Below are 24,436 nucleotides of genomic sequence, written 5' to 3'. Positions count from 1 at the left end.
AAACCCACACGAAGGCAGGGAGAACATGCAAACTCCACATAGAAACGCCAACTGAGTCGAGGCTCGAATATTCTTCTTGCTGTGAGGCGACAGCACTACCTACTACTCCATTGAATTAAATTTATCGAAGATGGATTTGATCTATTTTGTTTCTAATATTTGATCTATTAACATTTGACTGTCTGATATTTAAGAGAGGTACATCTTAAGACAATAGAACTATTAATGTTTTTGGCTTAGTCCCTAAGGGATCACCACAGTGGAATGAACCGCCAACTTATCCAGCATACGTTTTACACAGCGGATGTCCTTCCAGCTGCAAACAATCGTACGCTCTCACATTCACACATACACTACAACTAATTTAGTTTATTCAATTTACCAATAGTACATGTCTTTGGACTGTGGAGGAAACAGGAGCACCCGGAGGAAACAGACACAAACACGGGGGAAAACATGCAAACTCCACACAGAAATGCCAACTGATCCAGCTGAGACTTGAACCAGAAACCTTCTTGCTGTGAGGTGACTGTGCTAACCACTGAGCCACCATGTCATCCCCAATAGAATTACAATATGACCATTTTAAAGCATTTAATACATTTACAAATAAAGACAGCCATATTGCTGTGTGCAGTTATAAATTGCTGGTCTAGAAAAATATTGACTCACTAAAGCGCAGATGTTTCAGCCCAAACTAACCAATGGTTTTGTGCCAACAATTGATCACGGCGAACACCAATTGCTTTTCCGAAGCACAAATTATCTACCTATAGGTCTGATATTTTGTACACATTATACTTAGTTTTTTTAAAAGTATTTAATGATTTTTTTCTATGAAAAACAACGAATAATCAAAAAGTGATTGAACTCATAGCCTCTATGTAATTTTTAGCCATCGTTCTCAGCCTTTTTCATATTTTTGCTGATAGAAACAGTATGCCAATAGTTTTTAAATAAATCCACTTCAGCCAAAAAAATATAAGACAGGGGTGTCTGAACACGGTCCTGGAGGGCTGGTGTCCTGCATAGTTTAGCTCCAACTTCCTTTAACAGACCTCCTTGGACGTTTCTAGTGTACTCAGAAAGAGCTTGTTTAGTTTAGTGTCTAATTTGAAAAAAAAATATGCAGAACACTGGCCCTCCAGAACTGAGTTTGGACACCCCTGATATAAGCGGTCAATATGTTGACACACCCCTAATTATCAATATTTAACTGGTTCTCTATTGATGACACGGTGGCTCAGTGGTTAGCACTGTCGCCTCACAGCAAGAAGATTGCTGGTTCGAGTCCCGGCTAGGTCAGTTGGCATTTCTGTGTGGAGTTTGCATGTTCTCCTCGTGTTGGTGGGGGTTTCCTCTGGGTGCTCCGGTTTCTCCCATAGTTCAAAGACATGCGGTATAGGTGAAATAAATAAACTAATTTGGCCGTAGGGTATTTGTGTGTCTGAGTCTGTATAGATGATTCCCAGTAATGGGTTGCAGCTGGAAGGGTCTCTACTGTGTAAAACATATGTTGGATAAGTTGGCGGTTCATTCCGCTGTGTCGACCCCTTATGAAAAAAAGCTGAAGGAAAATGAATAAATGATTCTCTATTGTATTTGATTAGCAGCTTAGATGAACGCACATGTTTAAATAAAGGTAAAAAAAACATACACTGTGTATACATATATATGTACATATATGTATATATATATATATATATGTATATATATATATATATATATATATATATATATATATATATATATATATATATATATATATATATATATATATTTATTTATTTATTTATTTATTTATTTATTTATTTATTTATTTATTGTAGGCTTGACACCCCATTTGGCCACGACTGTATGAATTGCTCTTTCCACCTATTTTGAAATGAATCCAGACAAAAATAAAAAGCACAATGTCATAGACCCAACAACCATATGTCAAACCTGAATTCAAGCCAACAGTTCAGGTTAAAGTGGGGTTATTTGCAAAAGCAATTAGCCATAAAATCGGATCATTGACCAACTGGAATTGAAATCCTTTTCAGGTGCAAGATACTGTTGGTCTGATGGGATCATGCAGCACAGCTTACAGTAGTGCCACGTAGCAGAAGTCATCTTAAAGCAGCTGCTTGCTGATGAAAACCCACACACTGCGGTGCCACTACAGCAGTGTCTGCTAATCTATTTTACAGTGAAACTATTCTCTCCTGTTATGGCTGGCACAAGCCCCCAAAGACCCTTCGTGTGGAAATACCAATTGGTACTCACAGGCTGGACCGACTAAACTGCCATGACTCACACAAATGTTCTCACACTCACACACAGACAGACAAAACTATTCAAAAACACAGCACTCTGTCAAAACCAATCAATGACTGATGGACGAAATCCTTCGCATCCACACTCAGCTCTTTGAGTCCATTCTTGTGGCTGCCATTTCCACATCTTTAAAATTTAACAGACCAAGAATAGCAGTAAAAGTACCAGAAACAGTCATAGATGGAGGATATCAAAACAGCTAGAGCTAAAAATAATGACTCACTAGCTAATGGCCCTGTTAAATAATACACTAGGCCAGAAAAGTGAAGTTTGAGACTTATATTAGTAAAAGCAGGACATTTTTCTTTTCTAATGTCCTGATTTTTAAAGGATCAGCAGAGAAAAAAAAAGGCTGCTTTTTTATTTATGTGTCTGCCTTGGATGACAGTTCACACACAGCCTATACACTGAACAGCCACTTTATTAGGTACACCTTACTAGTACTGGGTTGGACCCCCTTTTGCCTTCAGAACTGCCCTTAATCTTTTGTTCCTCAGAGATTTTGGTCCATATTGACATGATGGCATCATGCAGTTGCTGCAGATTTGTCCATGATGCGAATCTCCCATTCCACCACATCCCAAAGGTGTTCAATTGCTTTGAGATTTGGAACCTGAAAGCTATTTGAGTACAGTGAACTCATTGTCATGTTCAAGAAATGATTCACGCTTTATGACATGGCTTGTTATCCTGCCAGAAGTAACCATCAGAAGATAAGTACACTGTGGTCACACCACCAACCATGCCACATTTAAAGTCACTTAAATCACCTTTCTTCTCCATTCTGATTTTCGGTGTGAACTGCAGCAGATCGTCTTGACCACAGCTGTTTCTCAACATGTGTTCTTCAGCGGTCTTGCGTCCTCGTGTTCTCATGTATTGTTATCATCAGCCGCCAAAGTTCAGTTCCAATACTCAAGACCGCAAGAACAGAGGACGCGTGAAACTTCCCGGATGTGTTCTTGGTGTCGAGGACGCATTGATGCAGACTTGAGCACCGAACTTGCTCTGGAAGTCCCAGAAGTCATTGCGACTGGAGGTGGGAAGCGCAGCATTTTATTTATATTTATTATTAAGGTTCAGAGATATAAATTATTTACCTCAGGAGTTTCCCTAAATGAAACGGTGAAAGCAAACATTACCATGAACATCTTAATAAAGGAATAAACACATTAAGAGTGTTTGTTTGCTGAAATTTGTATTAAAATCTGTTTTATATTTATTTATTTATATTGTGCAAAGTATATTTATAATGTTTTCATGCAAAGTTTATATATTGTAAAGGGAAAAAAACAATAAATCGCTGTATGAATGCTGTATGTTTAAATAATTTACCATTTAAAACGCATGAAGGTCATGTGACCATAAGGAAGAACGCAGCATCTCATTTCTCAGAGGACGCATTCTCTGTCCTCGCGGTCTCCTGAGTTCCGAGGACACCTGGCAAGACCGGTCTCCACAAGAACGCAAGTCCATTCTCTGCATTCTTGCAATTGAGAAACAGCCCACATCTACAAGCCTAAATGCATTGAGTTGCTGCCATGTGATTGGCTGATTGGAAACAGGTGTACCTAATAAAGTGTCAGGAGAATCTATATATACAGTATAAAATGCCAATTTCTCAGTATATATATATATATATATATATATATATATATATATATATATATATATATATATATATATATATATATATATATAATTTTATACTGTTTTACTGTATATATACTGTATATACTGTTTAGTAAAAAGTAAAATAAAATGATTTTCATTGACTTTTTTATTAGCTTGAAATTATATACATTTCCAGGGTGTAAAAAGACAGTTGAGCTGAAATTTTGCTTCCATTTAATGTATGTTTTTTTAGTAAAATATTAAAACTGGGGAGTGACAGAGACCTGGGAGAGTGGTAATCTCTAAAGTTTTAATTCAAAGCATCAATCTTCAGTTTTTTTTGTTGTTGTCTATAATTCCGACAATTCCTGTCAGTTTTACTTATTTACATACAATATTTTCCCCACCTAAAATAAGACTGTCAGTCAAGTAAATATTTAATTGTCACTCACACCAAAGCCTTGTCAAGCTGTTTTTACCTGTTTTGATGAACTAATCATTTAAAACTGCTTTGAAGACAAAAGACATTTGTGGTTATTTAGACAGGCTTAAACGAATATGAATAAGAGCTAAATATGCACAACAGGAATAATATAGTGAAGCCTACACATGTGTGATTGGGAAGAGGGGGGTGGCAACATGTTGTCAAAGCTGTCAGTTATGGTTCTTAGCACTGGTCTAATTATAAAAGTACAAAAGACCCAGTAGACAATTTAAATCAGGCCTGACAATAATGTCAACATACTGTCCACGTGTCAACATCACATCACAGCAAGATAAATCAGCTATCCGGGAAAACAGCCAGTCACAGAATCCAAGTGCACTAGCCAGCCAGTCGAGCTTTGGAAGATTTTTAAACATTTTATTTGTAATTATTTTACCTTGACTCAGCATCTTGAAAATGTTCAAAAGATGCAAGACAGGAGCATAATGATCATTTACCTCCATCAAGCTCATGTTTACATAGAAAAACAATGGAAAAGTAGTGCATTAGATTAGAAAAAAAAAACATTCAGTTTGAACAGCACCTAAGGCAGCTTGAAATGTCTAAAACACATTATTGTGAATTTGTGTGAATGGTGATTGTTTTGACAGCACTGGCGTTTATGCACAAACACTAAATGCTAGAGGAAATCTTTGTTTTTAGAGAACTGTTATTGTGTAAACTTACTGTATATACTGTAAATGTCTCATTTTTATTCTGAAGAAGACAATCGTGCTTGTAAGTGTGAATAAATGATGACCAAATTTTGTAGATGTAGAACAAGTTAGCTTAAAAACCCGTTCCTAGTATTTGAAATGGGCCTACAATTAATAGCCAGGCCATAATGTTTCTGTGATGTGTTTGTACCAGAAAATAAATGTGTGTGTGTGAGACTGTTTAACGTACCGTAGAGTTGTGAGTGCTTGTAACAGTTTGTCCATCTTCCCTGTAATGTGTCTCAGTGTAATGGCTGGCAAACAGTCCACTAGAAAAGAAAACACACACACACACATAAACACACAGAGAAAATCCATTCAGCATTGCATCAGACTCTACTCCTTCAAAAAGTCCCTATTTTCGAAGGAGAATAGTTTGTAGTTTAAGAGACCATAAAATATGTATATAACTCTCTTAAAGTTAGATTTCACCACCGAATGCAAAACAAATTCATCTTGTTTAATGCCCTAAATTTGCAGAGAAGATTATGGAAGTGTGTCAAAACAGTGAACTTGCTTTTTGGAAATGCACATAAACAGGAAAAGTGGGACACTGTGCAGAGAGTGATCAAAAAAATTCAACAGATCAAATCATGACCCACCTAAAGATACTGCACAGCCATTAACACAATAAAATATACAAATCTGACACCTCAAAAGAAATACATTTTCCTAAATGTCAGTCTTCTGTTTGCAATCACAAAAAAAGTTACAATGTATTTTAGGTAATTAAGGAAATCAGACATTCAATTCGATATTGCTAAATATTTCTACAGTTGTTAATTTTTTAGTTTGAACCATCATTTTGAACACCAAATGAAAAAATAAAGTGGAAAGTGCTAGTGGAAAGCATGTCTTTGTTGAATGTATGTGCATGAGTGAACAATCAGAAACGCTGGGGAAAAGTAAGAGTTGTATTTATGTATGTGTGTGTGTGTGTGTGTGTGTGTGTGTGTGTGTGTGTGTGTGTGTGTGTGTGTGTGTGTGTGTGTGTTGATATGTTGCAATGCCAAACTCTGGCCAGACATCCCTGAAAGAGAAGAGAGAGTGATATGTGACATGATGCTGACATGATGAAATCCAAATGTAATCACCTCAACAACATAAGCTGAAGTTTGTGCGAGTATGTGTGTGTGTAATGACATGTGTAGGACGTAGATATTATAAGAAGGTGAAGTATAAAGACATAACCCATGTACCCATTTTTCAAAGGCTTATAAATCCAACAGAATTATTATTATTATTATTATTATTATTTTGAAAAATTGGATGTGAAACTCACTAAATGTTTTCTCTTTTTCGGACCATTCTCTGTAAACTCTAGAGATGGTTGTGTGTGAAAGACCCAGTAGATCAGCAGTTTCTGAAATACTTAGACCAGCCAACCATGCCACGTTCTTCTCCATTCTGACACTCGGTTTGAACTGCAGCACATCATCTTGTAGGGTTAGGTTTATGGGAAATACAGTTTGTAAAGTATTAATTTCATGTGAACACACAGTTAATGGGTTCTCCCATTGCCTGCAAGTTTTAGCTGTTATGCGAGCACATGGCTTGTGTTGTTTCTTTGTGTCATGTGCAGAGTTGTGTGTAACGTGTTCCACAGTAACGCATTACTGTTTTCTAACTACATTTTTAAGGAACGCAGTATATTAACGAATTACATTTTAAATTTGTGTAAATTGATTACAGTTATTAAAGTCAATGTAATTGCACTACTTTCGTTACAAATATAGTTTTTAGAAAAAAAAGCTTTTTTAAATAAGGTTTTTCACTTCAGTGCCAGTTAATAAGCATGAGCTTTTGAATTGCTGGATACGAACTGAAAAAGTTGCTGTCGAGAGCGGTTGCTTCTTCAAGTGGAAATACAGACATTACTTTGATTTCACTGAGCGTAAAAACAAAAATATTGCTGTGAAATGCAGACTATATCCAGTCTTTAAAGAACTTTTAACAGCTTTTAACTCGACCCGCAACTTGTTTCAGCACTAGAACAGAAAGCATTCTATGACAATACTCAACACCAACACGTCGGCCCAACTCAGCCTAAGCTTTAAAAAAAGTGCAGGATTGGGAGTGAAGGTTTCTTCTGAATGTGAAGAGAACTCCTAATGGGGCCGTTCACATATTGCATCTTTTGCATGCGCGCATATATTGGGAGCGCATATTGCGCACGCATTTCCCAGGCGCACTTGTTGAAAACCACAAGTCAGGTGACAAGAACTGTCTAATCAGCTTCATATCTTGAAATATGTACATTTAGGTATTATTACCTCAGACACAGAACACCCAAACACTGCAGTGCTTTTCATACTATGGATTTCAATGGTTACAGGCATCCAGTTTTTTATTTTCTATTGAAAAAAAAAGACAAAAAGGTTTGGAACAAGTAAATGATGACAGTATTCAACTGTTTAAGTCCTTAAACTTTTGTAGTTTATTTAGTATTTTTTATAAGTATATTTTATATGGTTTAAAAGTAAATTCAAAGTAAAATAATTAGTAATCTGATTACTTTTGACATTTCATATTAATAAACCTGTTTGAGTTCCTGCCCTTGAGTCCTCGTCCTTACCTTTCAAAAACAAGACACCAAATTCTTTTTAGCTTCCTTTTAGATCCAGTTACTATGACCATTTATATGAAGCTGCTTTGACACAATCTACAGTGTAAAAGCGCTATTCAAATAAAGCTAAATTGAATTGAATGATAACATGTTAATTTACATAATTAGTTAGTAGCCCATTTTACGCATTTATCATTATTCACTTATTTATTAATAAATCAAATTAATATAAATTCAGCTGACTAAAAGATAAAATAATAATAATAACAACAACAACAACAACAACAACAATAATAATAATAATAATAATAATAATAATAATAATAATAATAATAATAATTATTATTATTATTATTATTATTATAATAATTATAATTATAATAATAATACAGTGTTATTATTTTTAAATAACTTTTAACTTTGAACTCACTTTTCATATAAGTCCTTATGTACTGTAGCTTAAGAACAGCTTGCCATAATATTGTTTTTTTTTTTTTTTATTAAAAAGACGTTTATTTGCTGTAGCCCATTTTACAGTTTCTATCTGTGAAGAAATACTCTGTAACAGAAGTATATGCTGTAATTAACCACACACACAAGCACTTGTACCTTGACAGACCTCAAACTCTTCACATTTCTCCTTTGGGCTTGTGTATACCATAATTGCTCTTATATACACACACATTCATCAAATGAACATCAGGACACGAAAACGGATCCAGTGTTGGTATTCTGGGGCAAAACTTAATTTCAAATTCGTCTCATGAATCTGACTGGTTTAGACCTTGGGCTTACATATTAGTAAAACAAACCAGCTCATCTTCCTGAAATAACAAGGCTGCTGCCTCTCTACAGTTGCTCTAAAAACGGCCATTTTTGGTTTAATGTCATTAGGCCATCCTTCGGTAATGACAGCACACCAGTCCATCATTTCTCATTCTCCTCCATTGGATCCACATACGCCGGCAGAGGAGCGGCTTGTTGTTTTTGGAAGGAACTTCAAAGCATCTGGTTGAAAGGCTTTGATGTTCTCAAGGATGAACTGGTGTGACAGCCATCCGAATCCCAATCCCAAATGTGCCGTGTCTCCCCTCGGTGCCACAAAGCAATGAGCGAGGGAATGTGGGAGTTTGTCCACAGGGAAGTGTGAATCATAAAAGGAGGGATGAACGTGCTGTAATATGCCAATTAGGGTGGGCACACACAAAAAAAGTCCACTAGGAAACAGGCCTTGAGCGTTTAACACCACATTCAGACGTTTATGATGTTATAAACTGCCATTGAAGCCCAAAACTATGCATGTAAAGAGATGTACACACAAATATAGAAATTAGAAAAAACATAGAAATTTACTACTGCTAATAGGTGAGTTTAAGTTTAAAGGTGACAAGTTTTTGACTCTTTTAAAGCAAATTAATATGTTTGCAGATATCTAAGAACATACTTGTTTACCTGAAAAAGAATGCTGAGGCTGTTTATTTTGCTTTATATATGTGCATTTCATATCGGAATGTCTGTCTTTGTATTGGTCTGTGTAACTACGCCCACTGCCAGATTACCTAATTATATTTCGCCACCCTGGGTTGCTTAGGCAGAAAACACAGTGTATTTAATTTCAGTCAAGAAGACTGCATCAATATCCAGTATGTAAGAGCTACCAAAAAGAGTCCAGAGGACAGTAGCCTATAAAATGAGATGCAGAGTTATAAAAATCCATATGCTGCACAATTTGGGAGACAGATACCCTCTGTCAGTTTAAATCTAGACTAAAGACATGTCTCTTTGCACTAGCATACACAAACAAACTGCTTTATGAACCCAAAATCTTTTTTATTTGAATTTGATTGTTGGTCTGCATCAATCAGGGGAACTGGAAACACTTCCCAATAAGACACTGTAATATGAATAGCATCTACACTTATGTTAGTCAATCTGTTTCTTCTAATCCCAAGGTTCACATAATCATTGATCCAGCCTCTATCCAGAGCACGAGGTTATGTTGAACATCGATGTCAAAAAATATAGACCAGGGGTGCCCAAACTTTTTTATATAAAGGACCAAAAACCAAATATCATTATGAGCCATAGGCCGAAGGTAAATTCATTCATTTTCTCTTTGGCTTAGTCCCTTTATTAATCTGGTGTCACCACAGTGGAATGAACCGCTAACTTATCCACCATATGTTTTACGCCGCCGATGCCCTTCCAGCCACAACACAACACCCTTACACTCTTGCATTCATACAATACAGCAAATTCAGCTAATTTAATTCACCTGTACCGCATGCCTTTAGACTGCAGGGAAATCAGAACACCCAGAGGAATCCCATGCGAACACAGGGAAAACATGCAAACTCCACACAGAAATGCCAACTGACCCAGTCGGGGCTCGAACCAGCAACCTTCTTGCTAAGAGGTGATCCCACTGCGCCACCATAAGGCCCCCGAAAGTAAATATACCAAACTAAATTTGCCATGGATAATTTCCTAATTTATTTAATAATATTAAAAAATAAAAAATAATAATACTTATTGCATTAACTAATACTGTATAACTTTTAAAACGATAACTTAATACAATAAATACATAACAGTGGAGTTCCATGCTGAATATACTAGTCAAGCAGAATCTGCCTTTGCCTTGATTCGTTCACTAAAGTCTCTGCATTTTCCTCTATCCAACAGGTACAGGTACATTTAAACTAAATCTGATTAACAAACAAAAGATTACATACGATTTGAAAAGACAATCTCTAAACAGTCTATATAATCATCCCTCTCTTTTCAGAAAGGATGGTGGGCCAAATCAAAGTTTCTCTGTACCTCTGCTCTAGACTAATTTCAAAAAAACTTCCAAATTCCCGACATCTTCTCTTTTATCTTACACATAGTTTTACCAAGTGGAATTGATCAATAATTTATTTTAGTTGCAATAAATAAGATTGCTTTAACAGATGTAAAGCCACAAGGAAATATACAGTATAAAGTTGCACGAAAGATACTATCTCAAGTTGCAGTTGAGAATTTAATCAGTTTGCATCTTAGAATTTTAAAGTGACTTAGAAGTTTTCCAACATAATACTAAATGCCATTTTTTTTTTTTTTTTTTTGCATTTAATACATTCATTTCAAAATGTATTGCAACTAATAAGGAATTTATTAACATACTTGACAGACTGCTGGTTACTTTTACCATTAAAATCCTATTTAATACATGATATAGTGAAGTAGATAATGGATGTTGTCCTATAGTAACTCCACAGTTACTTCACGAAGCACAGGCACAGTGACCCACAAAAAGGTCTTTGGGCAACATGAACATTTCACAGGCAGCATCTTAAGCATGCAAGTACTCATAAAGACATCCTTGAACAACCCTGCAGAGAAATGCAACTTGCAACATGATCAACTAAAAAGGCCAGAAAGCAGTGCTGTGTGTTTTTGTGAGTGTGTGTGTGCCTCTATGTGTGTGCGTGCTCATGTTTGTGTGAAGTAGGTCTTGACTGAGTGTCTTGAGATATGAAACACTGAGCTTCTCTAATCCTCAACTCAATCTCCTTGAAATCCCAGCCTAGTATACAGCGGATAGGTGAAGAGGTGAAACATGCATCGTGCACAGTCTAAAACAGATTTGCTTGCTTCAATAAGTTAAGTGCTTATGTAGCCTGTATCCACCTACCCCCCACCCCAAACACACACATTTAACATGTTAAATAAATGTATTAGTTACTAGAAAAAAACATGCAGCAATTTTCAATGCAATTACCTCACATGCCTCCTGATTTAGAGGAAAATGCATAAAAAAAATTAAATGAATAAAATTTTAAAAATTGTTATTAATACATATTTTTTATATATTCATATAATATATATATATATATATATATATTTTTTTTTTTTCAGTTTGCTGTTTTGGAGCTGTAATAAATGGTTTGTAAATGTATCTAAATATCAATTTGGATGCAATGGTTATTGTAGCCGTAAAGTTTGTGTCAGACAAAATCTAAATATTTCTTTCAACGTTAATTTGATCAAAAGTGACAGTAATCAAACAAATAAAATGTACATATTTATTGAGAAAATGCATCTGTTATGTGAAAGGATGCTGACAACAGAGGTGCGGATCCAAATACAGGATATATTAACAAGAATGGTGAGCCAGGCAACAGTCAACACAGGAGCAAATGGGTATATGCAGACAATCCAAAAGACGTAGTCATAAACAGGCATATGGTCATTACAGGCGGCAGGCAGAATAAACAGAAAAACAAGGCAAAGGTCAGGAACTAAAAGGCAAGGCAAGGCAAAAATGTGTTGTAATGTCACAGTACAGTTAAACAAGACTGGGCACAAATTGTGCTGTTTAAATAGTCCTTGTAATAAGTCCATAACGATCTTCTGGCTGTGTTTGTGTAATTAATGGAAATTGAAACAGGTGCGTGTGAGCTTTGCATGACTGGATATGTAATCCAAATAATGGCAGATTTGTAGATCTTTAGCGATCTCCGATTTTACCAGCAAACTACAAGGATTAGATCTCGGGGTCTCAAAATTAAGTGATGAATAGATGCACCACAGTGATGTTCAGTAATAATCATAACCGGTTATTATGTACTGACGTCATTCATCACATATGCGTTAAATGGCAGTAGCTTAATATGCCGAGGGAGGAGGCCACGAGTAATTAAAGCGCTCCAACTACTTAAAAACTACGACAAAAAAGCAGATAACTGTGACTCGCTGCTTGTGAGTTTGCTGGACAGTCTTTCGCTGACAAGGAAGTAGGTACATCAGAACCCAGCTCCCTCTCACTCTCTGTGACTCCTTCAATTTGCTGGCGTGTCCGTGAGGTAACGTTTTATCTCCTCTCTCAGCTCTTGCAACAATAATGTTAATTGTGGATACAGACAGGAGCATATCTGCAGAGTGAGTGCACCACATAGTGTCTGTAATGGATTAGCTGATCGCTGCAGTCGTTTAACATCGCATGATCAATAAAAGGCATTTAAAACTCGCTCAACAATCCTCAAAACGCAAGCGGGATAATATTTATATCCGTTTATTTGCTTTAAATGGTTGTGTTGTCTTTTGTGCATGTCCTTGAGTTTTGTTTGATACATTAAAAAAGAGTGTTTTCTTTGAGCAGGTCAAACTAAAGGTACAGTACATATATCTATAATTTAAATATATTTATAAATGAGAAATTTTAATACAAAAATTGTGTTGCTAAGCAAAATATCAAATTGTGAAAAGCATTGTGATGCACTGAAATGTCGAATTGAACTGAATCGATGGCATGATAATCGTAAATGAACTGAAACGTGACACCAGTGTAGGTTCACACCCCTAATTAGATCGCTGGGGATTGTGACAGTATCACAGCTCCCACAGAAATATCCAGCCAAATATTAATCAGCTCTACTTATAGATTAACGTAATGATGTCGAAAAATCAGATTTGCCATAAGAGAAATAAATGATAGATATTAAAATACAGCAATTACAGCAAACAACATTTTTACATAGATTATTTGTTGTGTTTTTGCTCAAATTAAACCAGCTTAGATGAACAAAAAATACTATCTACAAATTTCAGAAAGGAAATCACATTCTCTACAGAACAGTACAGTATAATGGAAATAATTAGCACTGACCAGCTCTTACACACACAGCAATGTTTATTTATTCCCCCAGAGTTTAAATACATCAAACACTCATTAAAAGACCACCTCAGGTGGCTTAAGTTTACAAGCTAATCCATTCTGAGAAATAAATGAAGAAATGTGTAATATAAAATGTCCACCTATAATTAGTTTGTATATATACACTCAGTAGACCGATATGACATAAATCAATGACCATCGATCCCTGAAATTTCACAGCCTGCTGATTTCCATTATATGCAGATAACAATCTAATTACAGGTTTGTTCGCAGACTCGGGTTAATAGTGATGAATGCACTTGTTCATTAGATGTCGTAAGGTAGGAAAAAAGATTAATGACTCCTCCTTTTCACACCATTTTTTAGGTTACAGTGACTTTTGACAGAACAAAAGACCTCAGGCTTTGTTTGTGACAGCAGAATGGTGACAAAATGACTGATGTAAAAACAGTTAAGAAGCAGGCTTGTGTCAGTTTATTAGCTATAAAATGGCCCTGTCATATTTTGTCATAAAAAGATGTTCCCAAATGGTGTATTTATGCCTTACAATATGTACAGTACACTTTTTTGGGTTATTATTTCATGCCATTTTACTCATTCATTATATTTTCATGAATTTCATGTGTAAAAACAAGTGCTAAAATCACATGAAAATGCACTTTAAACAAGGGGAAATAAATGTAGTAAATTTTTTATTGTTTTAAAGTGTGAAATCAAAGTTTCTACACTCAAAAAAAAAGACTTTTGCTGCTTGTTCTAACAATTATTTTGTGTTTTTTGGGGAAAACTTGATGTTTTATGTTCAATTTGTCAAAACTATTATGTTAACATGATGTAATTGTGTGGACCCCAGCATTTGTTTTACAGTGTATGTGAATCCCTAAGTGGAAAACATAGGAAACTCATGTGTTTTGTTTTAAATATCACCATAATAAATCACCACTGTACCAAAACGCACAGTATAAGCACATATTCAAATACATTTCAGATTCCAAAATGGCCATATTAATACTTGTTTTAACTTTCAGTCCTCTATTCTATTAGGCTGTTAATTGACTCCATATCGGACTAATAGTCTGAAAGTCAGGGGGAAATTTGAGCTCTGAAAGGTTTAAGAGGAAGCGTGAAGTCTTGTTGGAAGAGAGAGAAAGTGTAAGAGGTCTTGAACATCATTTGGCCCCTTTAATTAGACAGTTCATTGCTCTGTGGGAAATTAAAAGTGCCCATTACTGTGCTTTCTGACACTAACAGCCTCTAAAACGGACACGTAAGTGACAACCGCAGCAGAGGCTTAAATGGTGTGAATTAACACACTTTTTTTTAAAGCACTATTTTTGACTTCATGTATCATCTTCAAAACACAACATATGTGGTGTCAGGTGCTGAAAAAGTAGCGAGACCTGGTTTTCTTCTGCTTTTTCTCTCCATTTTGAGGTGGTAATCTTGTTTATTTTATCAAGTTTCTCTCTCTTATTTTCTCTCTGGTTTGAAGCGTGTTACCAAAGCAGACGCCAGTATTGAAGAAACTAAACCACCTCTCTCAGACACACATACCAGAGAACATGGCTGGTCTGAAGGCCTAATTCTATTTCCACACATTGCTGTGTCTCCAATTGATTTAGCTTTCCACACCAAGATTCACAACACAAGATTCACATAACGGGATGAGATGGGGGATGGTTGAGGATGAAGGACAAGATGAAATCCTCCAGGCTAAAGAAATATTTTTCTATATTCTCACTGTCTGAGTGCACTGAGATGTCTATGAGTCGAAGCTCTATGTCCTTAAACACCCAGTTGTACTTAACACAAGTGCACAGACATAATGTATAGGAACAGGGGCTTTTTAAGGCTATTGTGGTAATGTGCTGAAGTACCAATTATGCTCATTTCTTCTTTTTAAAAAGATATCACATTTACAGATGTTTGTGATAATGAAAGGTCTGCACATTTCCCAAGATCGAAGTGTATGATAAATGGAGCAATTGCCTTCCAGAGAAACAACTGATTCTAAATTGCCTGAAATGAGTTGTCAATAATTGCAGTCTTAATCTGCATTTGCATTACATGGTTCCAGTGACCCAATTTTGATAAAAGGATATAGCACACAGTGATTATTTTGACAGTTTTGATAAAAGGATATACTGTAGCCCACAACATCAGAAAATGGTTTGCACACAGTAAAAAAAAAAAAAAAAAAAAAAAAAAAAAAAAAAAAAAATATATATATATATATATATATATATATATATATATATATATATATATATATATATATATATATATATATATATATATATATATATGACTATTTATTATAATGAAAATTATACACTTACTGGCCACTTTATTAGGTACTCCTGTCTAACTGCCCATTAATGCAAACTTCTTATCAGCCAATCACACGACAGCAACTCAATGCATTTGGCATGTAGACATGGTCAAGAAGATCTGCTGTAGTTCAAACCGAGCATCAGAATGCAGAAGAAAGGTGATTTAAGTGACTAAGTATTTCAGAAACTGCTGATCTACTGGGATTTTCACGCACAGCCATCTTTGGGGTTTACAGAAAATTGTCCAAAAAAAGAGAAAATATCCAGTAAGCGGCAGCTCTGCTGGCGCAAATGCCTTGTTGATGCCAGAGATCAGAAGAGAATGACCATACTGGTTTGAGCTAATAGAAAGGCAACAGTAAATTAAATAACCATTCGTTACAACCAAGGTTTGCAAACGAGCATCTCTGAATGTACAAAACGTCGAACCTTGAGGTGGATGGGCTACAGCAGCAGAAGACCGCGCCGGTTGTCACTCCTGTCAGCTAAGAGCAGAAAACTGAGGCTACAATTTGAACAGGCTCACAAAATTTGAAAAAAAGAAGATTGGAAAAACAATGCCTGGTCTGATGAGTCTCAATTACTGCTGCAACATTCGGATGGTAGGGTCAGACTTTGGCACCAACAACATAAAAGCATGGATCCATCCTGCCTTGTAGAAATGGTTCAGGCTGGTGGTGTAATAATGAGCAGATATTACCTTGGCACATTTTGGGCCCATTTGTATCAACTGAGCATCGTGTAAATGCCACAGCTTGCCTGAGTATTGTTCCTGACCATGTCCATCCCTTTATGACCAGAGTGTAACATCTTCTGATGGCTATTTCTAGCAGGATAACGTGCCATGTCATAAAGCACAAATCATCTCAGACTGGTTTCTTAAACATGACAATGAGTTCAGTGTACTCAAATGGCCTCCACTGTCACCAGAACTCAATCCAATTGGACACCTTTGGGATCTGGTGGAACGGGAGATTCGCATCATTTATGTGCAGCCGACAAATCTGCAGCACCTGTGTGATGCTATCATGTCAATATAGACAAAAATCTTTGAGGGATATCTCCGGTACCTTGTTGAATCTATGCCACGAACATTTAAGGCAGTTCAGAAAGCAAAAGGGGGTTCAACCCGCTACCAGTAAGGTGGACCTAATAAAGTGGCCAGTGAGTGTATATAAACCAAATAATTGTTTTTCTTACTTTATCTTATTATATTCAGGTAACCTTGTTTAAAATTAAATTATTTAAGTTACACAAAATTTAGCTTAACGTTTTAGCTCAGTTTAATGTAATGTAGGTTTCAATGCACATTATGAATTCTTGTTCATTGGATAGATGATAATCTAACTGAGCATTTAAAATAGTGTAATAAACATCGACATCTTTTTATATGTTATTACAAAATGTTAACATAATACCTAAAATAACTATAACACCCTCAACACCCTCATGTGATCCTCCTCCATAAAGTTTCATACGAACAAAACATATCTTAACAGGCATTTCTAAAATTTTCTTGTTGATTATGGTCATAAATAAAACAAGAAAAATAATTGCCAGTGGGCTAAGAAAAGAGTAATATTCTGAAACCAAAATCGTTGCTTCTCTGGTAAATTTCTCTGGACCAAGAAATACAAATTTTAAAACAAATATCCTAATTAATTTTTTTTTCTGTGTGGCATCTGTCATGTGTGTAACAGTGTGGAAAGATCTCAGGAAATCCCAGTTCCTTTGGTCCACTTTCAGGCTCATGGGAATGTGTGAATATTTCAGTACGTATGTGAAGATCTGCCTTTGTGTTTGTTTGTTTGTTGGTGTGTAGAGCATGAATTCAAAGAGAAACCAGTATGGAGAGGTCGTCCTTCAAGAACGTATACCATCCTGTCATCCATGAAGTGTGTATGAGCTTGTGTTATTATTTACACTGCATATCACAAATTTAAATTTCAAAAGGAATTTTTTGAGTCTATAACGATTGCTGCAGTACGTGAGATGTGTATATCTGTGTCTCACTTCCTGTAGTTGATGAATTAATCACTTTAGTTAATGAATAAATGCCTCATTTGTTGTATTCCTTAACAAATCAGCATTTTAAAAGAAGCGGTAGAGTGAATGATCAATGCTGAATCTGTTGTTTTCGAAGTTAATCGGTTGAATGAATCAATCAATCACATACCACCTACTGGCATATCCATTGATCCTACAGAAATAGCATACAGTATGTGACAAGTGGTGGCCAAGAGATGTTGGAGGAGAGATAGGCCTTTGATATGAGTGGTAATGTAACGATTCGCTCAACTCACAATTCAATACAATTGAATACAATTTTCACTATTTGTCCAACAAAATAAAGTCAACTTAGAAATGAACAAATGTTGTTATTTTGAAAATGCTGCACCCTTTTGTGTGAAATAAAATATATATTTTGTCAAATAACAAAACTCATCCATCCACATTCATCTAGCGGTGTATATAGACCATTTTGAGGGATGTAAACAAAACAATGGTCCCAACGTATCTCCTGTTTTACATTTTTAATTTCTATAGCTTCAGAGAATCCAAAAAGAGACACATAGTGATAATTAATTTTATGAGAGCTGCTTTAACATCAAGTTATGATTGAAATGCCTCTAGTTACAGTTCTGAAATAGTTTGATAACAAGCAGGAAATGGTTATGGGCCAATGACATGACCACATTGAAATGGTCTATAGTATGAGTTTCTCACCCAGTGGAGAGACAAGTGGTTGTTTATTCAGGGAGCTGGATTTTTCTTGCTTCTCAGGAGATGGGAGTAAGGAATGATTAGGGGTATTTGTGACAATTGGGGCAGGTTTGAGAGACTGGACGGTGAAGTGACTAGTTATGTGCGTATGTCCCAGGTGTCCTACAAAAGTCTCAAGTCCCATTGAGATCTCCAGAAAAGAGGAGTGATGTGATGGACAAAAGAGAACCAGGCCTATTGCACTTACAGTTTGTTGCTGTATTGAAGCAGCATTCATCCGTCAGGTTTGCTGCTTACCTTAATTGTGTTTAATCTGTCAGTGTAAGTTTATAGTCTGTCAGTTCCCACTTCTTTTCTCAGATTTGAACTTTGCTGCATTGGTGCTAAATCATAGGAGGAAGAAGATGGGAGTAAGGAATGAGTAAGGAATGATTAGGGGTATATCCCCAGTTCTTTCCTCTCTGGGCTGGCTGCCTGTTAGGTCAAGAATTGATTTTAAACTATTAATCTTTGTTTTTAAATCCTTAAACAATCTGGCACCATCATACTTATCAGACCTGCTACACGTATACAATCCTGGTTGGACACTGAGGTCTTCTGATGAATTTATTCTATCTGTACCAAGGTCCCGGTGTAAGCGAAGTGGGGATCGGGCTTTTGCTGTTGTCGCCCCAAAACTCTGGAACGGGCTTCCGCCCCACATCAGACATGCTCCAACTCTACCTGTTTTTAAAAAGCGTTTGAAACACCATCTTTGTTCTTTAGTATTTGAGCCTTTTTAATGTTGAGGGATTTGGCTTATGTTTTAATTGTTATTTATGTGATGTAGATTTCATGTTTAGTATTGATTGTGTTCAGCACTTTGGGCAACGTTATGTTGTAAAAACTGTGCTATATAAATAAACTAAACTAAACTAAAACTAAGAAGAAATAAACAATATCATAGAGCTGTAGATTGGGATTGCAGTGTCTGTAATGGCGGGCTGGGAGGGAGCTGGAAAAACTTGTTGGGGGAGGGACGGATCCACTTGCTGCCATCCACCAATGTATGAAGGGACGGCTGCCATCCACAAAAGAATGGATGGGGTCACTGTCATTCACAAAATGCCAGGGCTTGCTGCCATCCATTATGATGGCGATGAGCAGGGAGAGCAAAGGAATAGAGGCCTTACTGCCAGGTGCACAGAATCAGATGAGCCATTGGCAAAGGGGTTGAGGAGTGCACATCATTCACTGAGGGGTGCCCAGTACAGCCATGAGTCTGGGCTTCTTAACCATTGAGCATCAAGAGGTAATGTGTTTGGGAGGAAGATTTTTTTTTCCATCAGATTCTCAGTGGAGAAAGGGGAGTGAGTCCAGTCTTAAGAGTATTCCCTGGCCTGCAAGGGGTAATGGGGTATATGTAAAGACTTGGGTGAGTATGCGGGTGAGTAACCCTTTCACACGAGTTAGAAATATAACCCTGCTGACCCCTTTGCTGGAGTTTTTTGACCGTTATTTAGAACAAGATTCTTTAAAGTTTCCATGTATCCTCATGAGGGCCTCATGTATCAACACTGCGTATGCACAAAAACTTTGCGTACACCAGGTTTCACGCTCACGTTTGAATTTACTAACGATGAAATGAACGTGAGAATGTGCGTTGGTCCACGCCAACTTCATGCCTGGCGTACGTGCATTTCTTGTGTGTTTTTTTTTTTTCCATTGGTGACTCCTAGAGGCAATTGTGTTAAATTGCACACTACAAAGTATCTTTGAGCTGTGCAACGGCAGCTGTATAGGACGAGATCATCCACATGGCTAGCAAGTATATAAGGTTTGCATGAAATGCAGTTGAACAGCCAAACATTAAAATCACAATTTGCAGCGATCACCGGTTTTCCCAATGTAATCGGAGCGATCGACAGCAAATGGGCAAATAACATAATACACACACTTATTAATGATTCCTACTTCAAAATCTGATATGTAGTAGGGGAAAAAAGAAGAATAAGTTCTTCAGAGGCTGGATTCGAACCGGGTTTATGAATGACAAAACATGTTGTTGTGTGCTTTACGAGCTACGCCACACGCACTGCTGATGTCCTGCCTCTTTAGCTTTGTTGTCTCTGTCAATCAAACGGGCGGAAAATTACTCAACTAGCTTATTCCAACGACAAACTTGCAAATAGCACTGTTTTTCTCTGGTCTACCTCCAATAGGAGCACCTCCAATTCACATTCTGTTCAAAGTTTCTCTTTTTGCTTGCTTTTCCCATTGTTTTTTCAAAGTAGATTCATGAGCATATTCATATGGGGGAGCAGGCAGAGAGGGTTTTGTGCTTGTGCATGTGTGCTCAGTTTCACATTAATTTGGATGTACAAAGAAAATATGCGTGAGATTTTGCGTATGCAGTGTTTCATACATCTGCATTTTTTTTACTGCATACGAACAAAGCTGTAAATGTTTTAGTATGAATTCAACGCAAGTCTTCGTACATGAGGCCGCAGAGGATTTACGTATATATTTCTTTCTTTTTTCCAATTTCTGCAAATATTGATCAACATGCTAATTATGCTATGAAATATCTAATCTTCCCATTCTCAAATATGCATAAGAACTTGTTTTGTCATTTAAACAGCTTCATAATGATAATATTATTTGATCTATGATCGATAACTGGCACTGCCATGTTAGTTTACTCTCCAATGGAGATAAAATTTCATAATTTTCTCCCAAAAATACATAACAATAAGTGGCTGTTTTAACTGGGTACAGTACTGGGTTTTACTGGGTACAGTAACACTGTCGCTGGTTCAAGCCCCGGCTAGCTCAGTTGGCATTTCTATGTGCAGTTTGCATGTTCTCCCTGTGTTCATGTGGGATTCCTCCGGGTGTTTCGGTTTTCCCACAGTCCAAACACATGCTGTATAGGTAAATTGATTAAACTAAATTGGCCGTAGTGTATGAGTGTAAATGCAGGAGTGTTTGGGTGTTTCCCAGTTTTGGGTTGCAGCTGATAAAGCATCCGCTGCGTAAAACATATGCTGGAAAAGTTGGTGCTTCATTCTAATGTGCTGACACCCGGATGAATAAAGGGACTAAGCTGAAATAAAAATGAATGTGAATAAACAGTGTGTATCTTATGTGAATCTTACAGATTTCCTCACTAAGGTTTACTGAATTAAGATCATAGTTTAATTATATTAAAAATAATTATTAGTCTCCATAGACATCTGGAAGTGTTTTGCAATCCATAAATGTTATGGTTTACTAGTACTCGTGTATTTAAATGTCTAAAATCTAAAATAAATGTAATTGGTTTGAAAACACTCATAAATTGTGATTGATGACAACCACTGGACACGTCTTTCTATGCCTCAGCACAATGTGAAAATGAATTTAGTAGTTCATAGCTCCTTTCACACAGTGATACCGGTAAATATCTGGAAAATTTCCGGAACGACTTTACCGGTATATTCAAAAAGCGCTGTTCACACAGGCGAGGACGTTACGGAAATTTTCCGGAAAAGAGCATTTACACATTCATTCCAAAATACCGGTAAATTCTGACATCATTCACCACAAATGAGCTTTAAACGGCTGCCCTTGTATTTGTAAACATTTGACTAAATTACAAACTCTGTGGATGATCAATATTGTGAACAACTTTCGCAGGATCACAGGCGGTTTCACAGGCACACGCAAAGCTTGAAGGTAAACAAACAACGGCTTATCATAAGCATCTCATCGATGATTATTTACACAGTTGGCCTTAAGAAGAACATATAAACGTGATCTGACTAACTTCTAGCAGCTAAATGTGTCTGGAAAAATATTCAAAGGCTTTTATTCTCACAAACCGCGCGGACGTAAATGCGTCTGACTGTTGTGATTGGCTAAAGCAGACGTCTCACGTCAGTACGTTCTAGACGTGCACGCTATTATTACGGAAATCTTCCTTCTGCATTCACACAGCGCAGCATTCCGGCAAATTGCCGGTAATGTTACAACTTCTCTTTCCGGAAAATAGCCAGAACGAATTTACCGGTATTTTCAAAAAGGGCCTGTTCACACATACAACCTTTCCGGAAAATTGCCGGCAATTTTCCGGAAAGGTCTGTATGTGTGAAAGGGGCTAATGACTAAAAGGAACAAGCCTAGACTGGTCACACCACTGTGATTGTATGTGTGAAAGGGTTAATAAGTGTAATGCAGGGGACCAAACTCGGTCCTGGAGTGACGGTGTCCAGCAGATTTTAGCATTAACTTGCCTCAACACACCTGCAGGGATGTTTCTAGAAAGTGTAGTAAGAGCTTGATTAGCTAGACCAGGTGTGTCTGATTGGGGTTGGAACTAAACTTTGCAGGACACCGACCCTCCAGGCTCGAGTTTGGCATTTACAGTATGTGTTTGTTCTGATTTAGTTTATGTGGTAGTGAGTGTCTGCTGCTTACTTTTCCACTCATTTATTCCTTCGTTATTTTTCTACAATACTTGCTGCGATGCCTGTCATGGTCCAATCTGAGTCCAATCTGAGCTCCGAGGACAACATAACATCAATAGATCTCCAATGTTTGATTACTCATCAGTTACAGACACAGCGGTGTGACTCTGGAGATGTACACTTGACATTTTATGTTGTGTTACTGTCGTAAAGGCTGCCAAAGCAGATCACTGAACTGTATAGCTGTTGAGTGATCCTTAGTGAGGAAATCTGTGAGTCACTTGACGATAAATAATAACTGACAGCCTTGCAACTTTGTTCTCAGCAGGAGGGGTGAAAATGTAGCTTTCATGTTCATTAAGAACTTCTTCAAACCACAACTTCACTACTACACTACTTGGGAGAAAAGGGCGTTCACACTTGAACATAATTTCGGCTTTTGGCTGTAGTAAATAAGTGCTATTTCTCTGTGTCGGTTTCCACAACATTAACTGCTTTCTCTCTATTTTTTTTCTCTCCGTCTCCCTAAAGACTCACTGATGCTTCTGAACTAGTTTAATAGAGTCTCCTTTTCGGCTCATTACACAGGTCTGACCAACCTTCTGGCATTTTATGTTCTGTCTTATTTATGATAGTACATGTTATCGGTTTACGATTATTCAAAATGAAAGTGTGCATCTGCAGTCACAAGATGAGCTATTATGGCTTTTTTTGCAGAAAGTTTTTTTTTGTGCAAGCACTACATCTAAGAGTGTGTGTAATGATTGCAAGACTTTAAAACATCTGTTGGTAATGCAGAATTGTTTTCACTTCAGAGCATTCTTCATTAACTTATCCTCATGTCTAGCAAGAAAAAAAAAACAGCTAGCGAAGCTTTTGTTTGGTCAGCTTGTTGTTCGCTAGTGTAAGGGAAAAGTAACAAAGACAGATGATAGAGGAAGAAGATGACAAATGGGAATGTAAACATTTGCAGAAAGCAAGAAATGAGCTCTGGTTACACCTGGTACCAGCTAACAGGGGGTTTTCTCAAAACACTGGCTAGTGTTTTGGCAAGATTCTCTCAAAGGTATGAACAAATATTCTTTCAGTAGTGTTGACAGAATGCTTAAATTGAAATTTTGTATTTTTATTTCTTGGTTAAAATGAAACCCATATAACTACTGTATAGTACTGTGTAGTATTCATTTTCTATTTAACTATGAGGTTTAAATACTGCATTTAAAGCATCTATTATGCTGAATTAGATTATCGGATGGTCATCATAACCACATTTTTGATGTACAAAAAATATATCCTAAAGATTTAGAATAAAGAAAAAATTATAAATACTTTTTAAAATACAAATTTATTACATCATATATTATTAGGAAAAATAGGACTTATTTTTTTTAATAAAAAAATGTAACGTATTGTCATTTATTAGGCAAATAACAAACTGCCCATATCCAACTGTCCTCAGTCAGAATGTGGCAGTTTGAATAAAGAATAAATTAAAACATAATAATAAGAATAATACAATATAATAATAAAAATAAAAATAATAATAAAAATGTGAGACTTCATAGTTTTTCTTGTAAAAAAGTACATTTGA

The 24,436-nt window shown here is 36.5% G+C and overlaps 1 protein-coding gene across 17 annotated transcripts in view; it reads right to left on the bottom strand.

Annotated features, from left to right (window-relative positions):
• adam12b (ADAM metallopeptidase domain 12b) overlaps positions 1-24,436 on the bottom strand; it is a 159,355-nt gene that overhangs the window by 91,160 nt on the left and 43,759 nt on the right. For all 17 annotated transcript variants that reach the window (XM_073928655.1, XM_021467445.3, XM_068214608.2 and 14 more), the window contains one exon: positions 5,324-5,402. Coding sequence is in view for 6 of the 17 variants with exons in the window: in XM_021467445.3 (XP_021323120.2) it covers positions 5,324-5,402 (79 nt within the window). In the remaining 11 variants the exon portion in view is untranslated. The remainder of the gene's footprint in view (positions 1-5,323; positions 5,403-24,436) is intronic.

The sequence above is a fragment of the Danio rerio genome, chromosome 17 (genome assembly GCF_049306965.1).
Source record: "Danio rerio strain Tuebingen ecotype United States chromosome 17, GRCz12tu, whole genome shotgun sequence".
In the NCBI taxonomy this organism is placed as follows: domain Eukaryota; kingdom Metazoa; phylum Chordata; class Actinopteri; order Cypriniformes; family Danionidae; genus Danio; species Danio rerio.
This window is presented reverse-complemented; position numbering and strand designations above follow the sequence as displayed.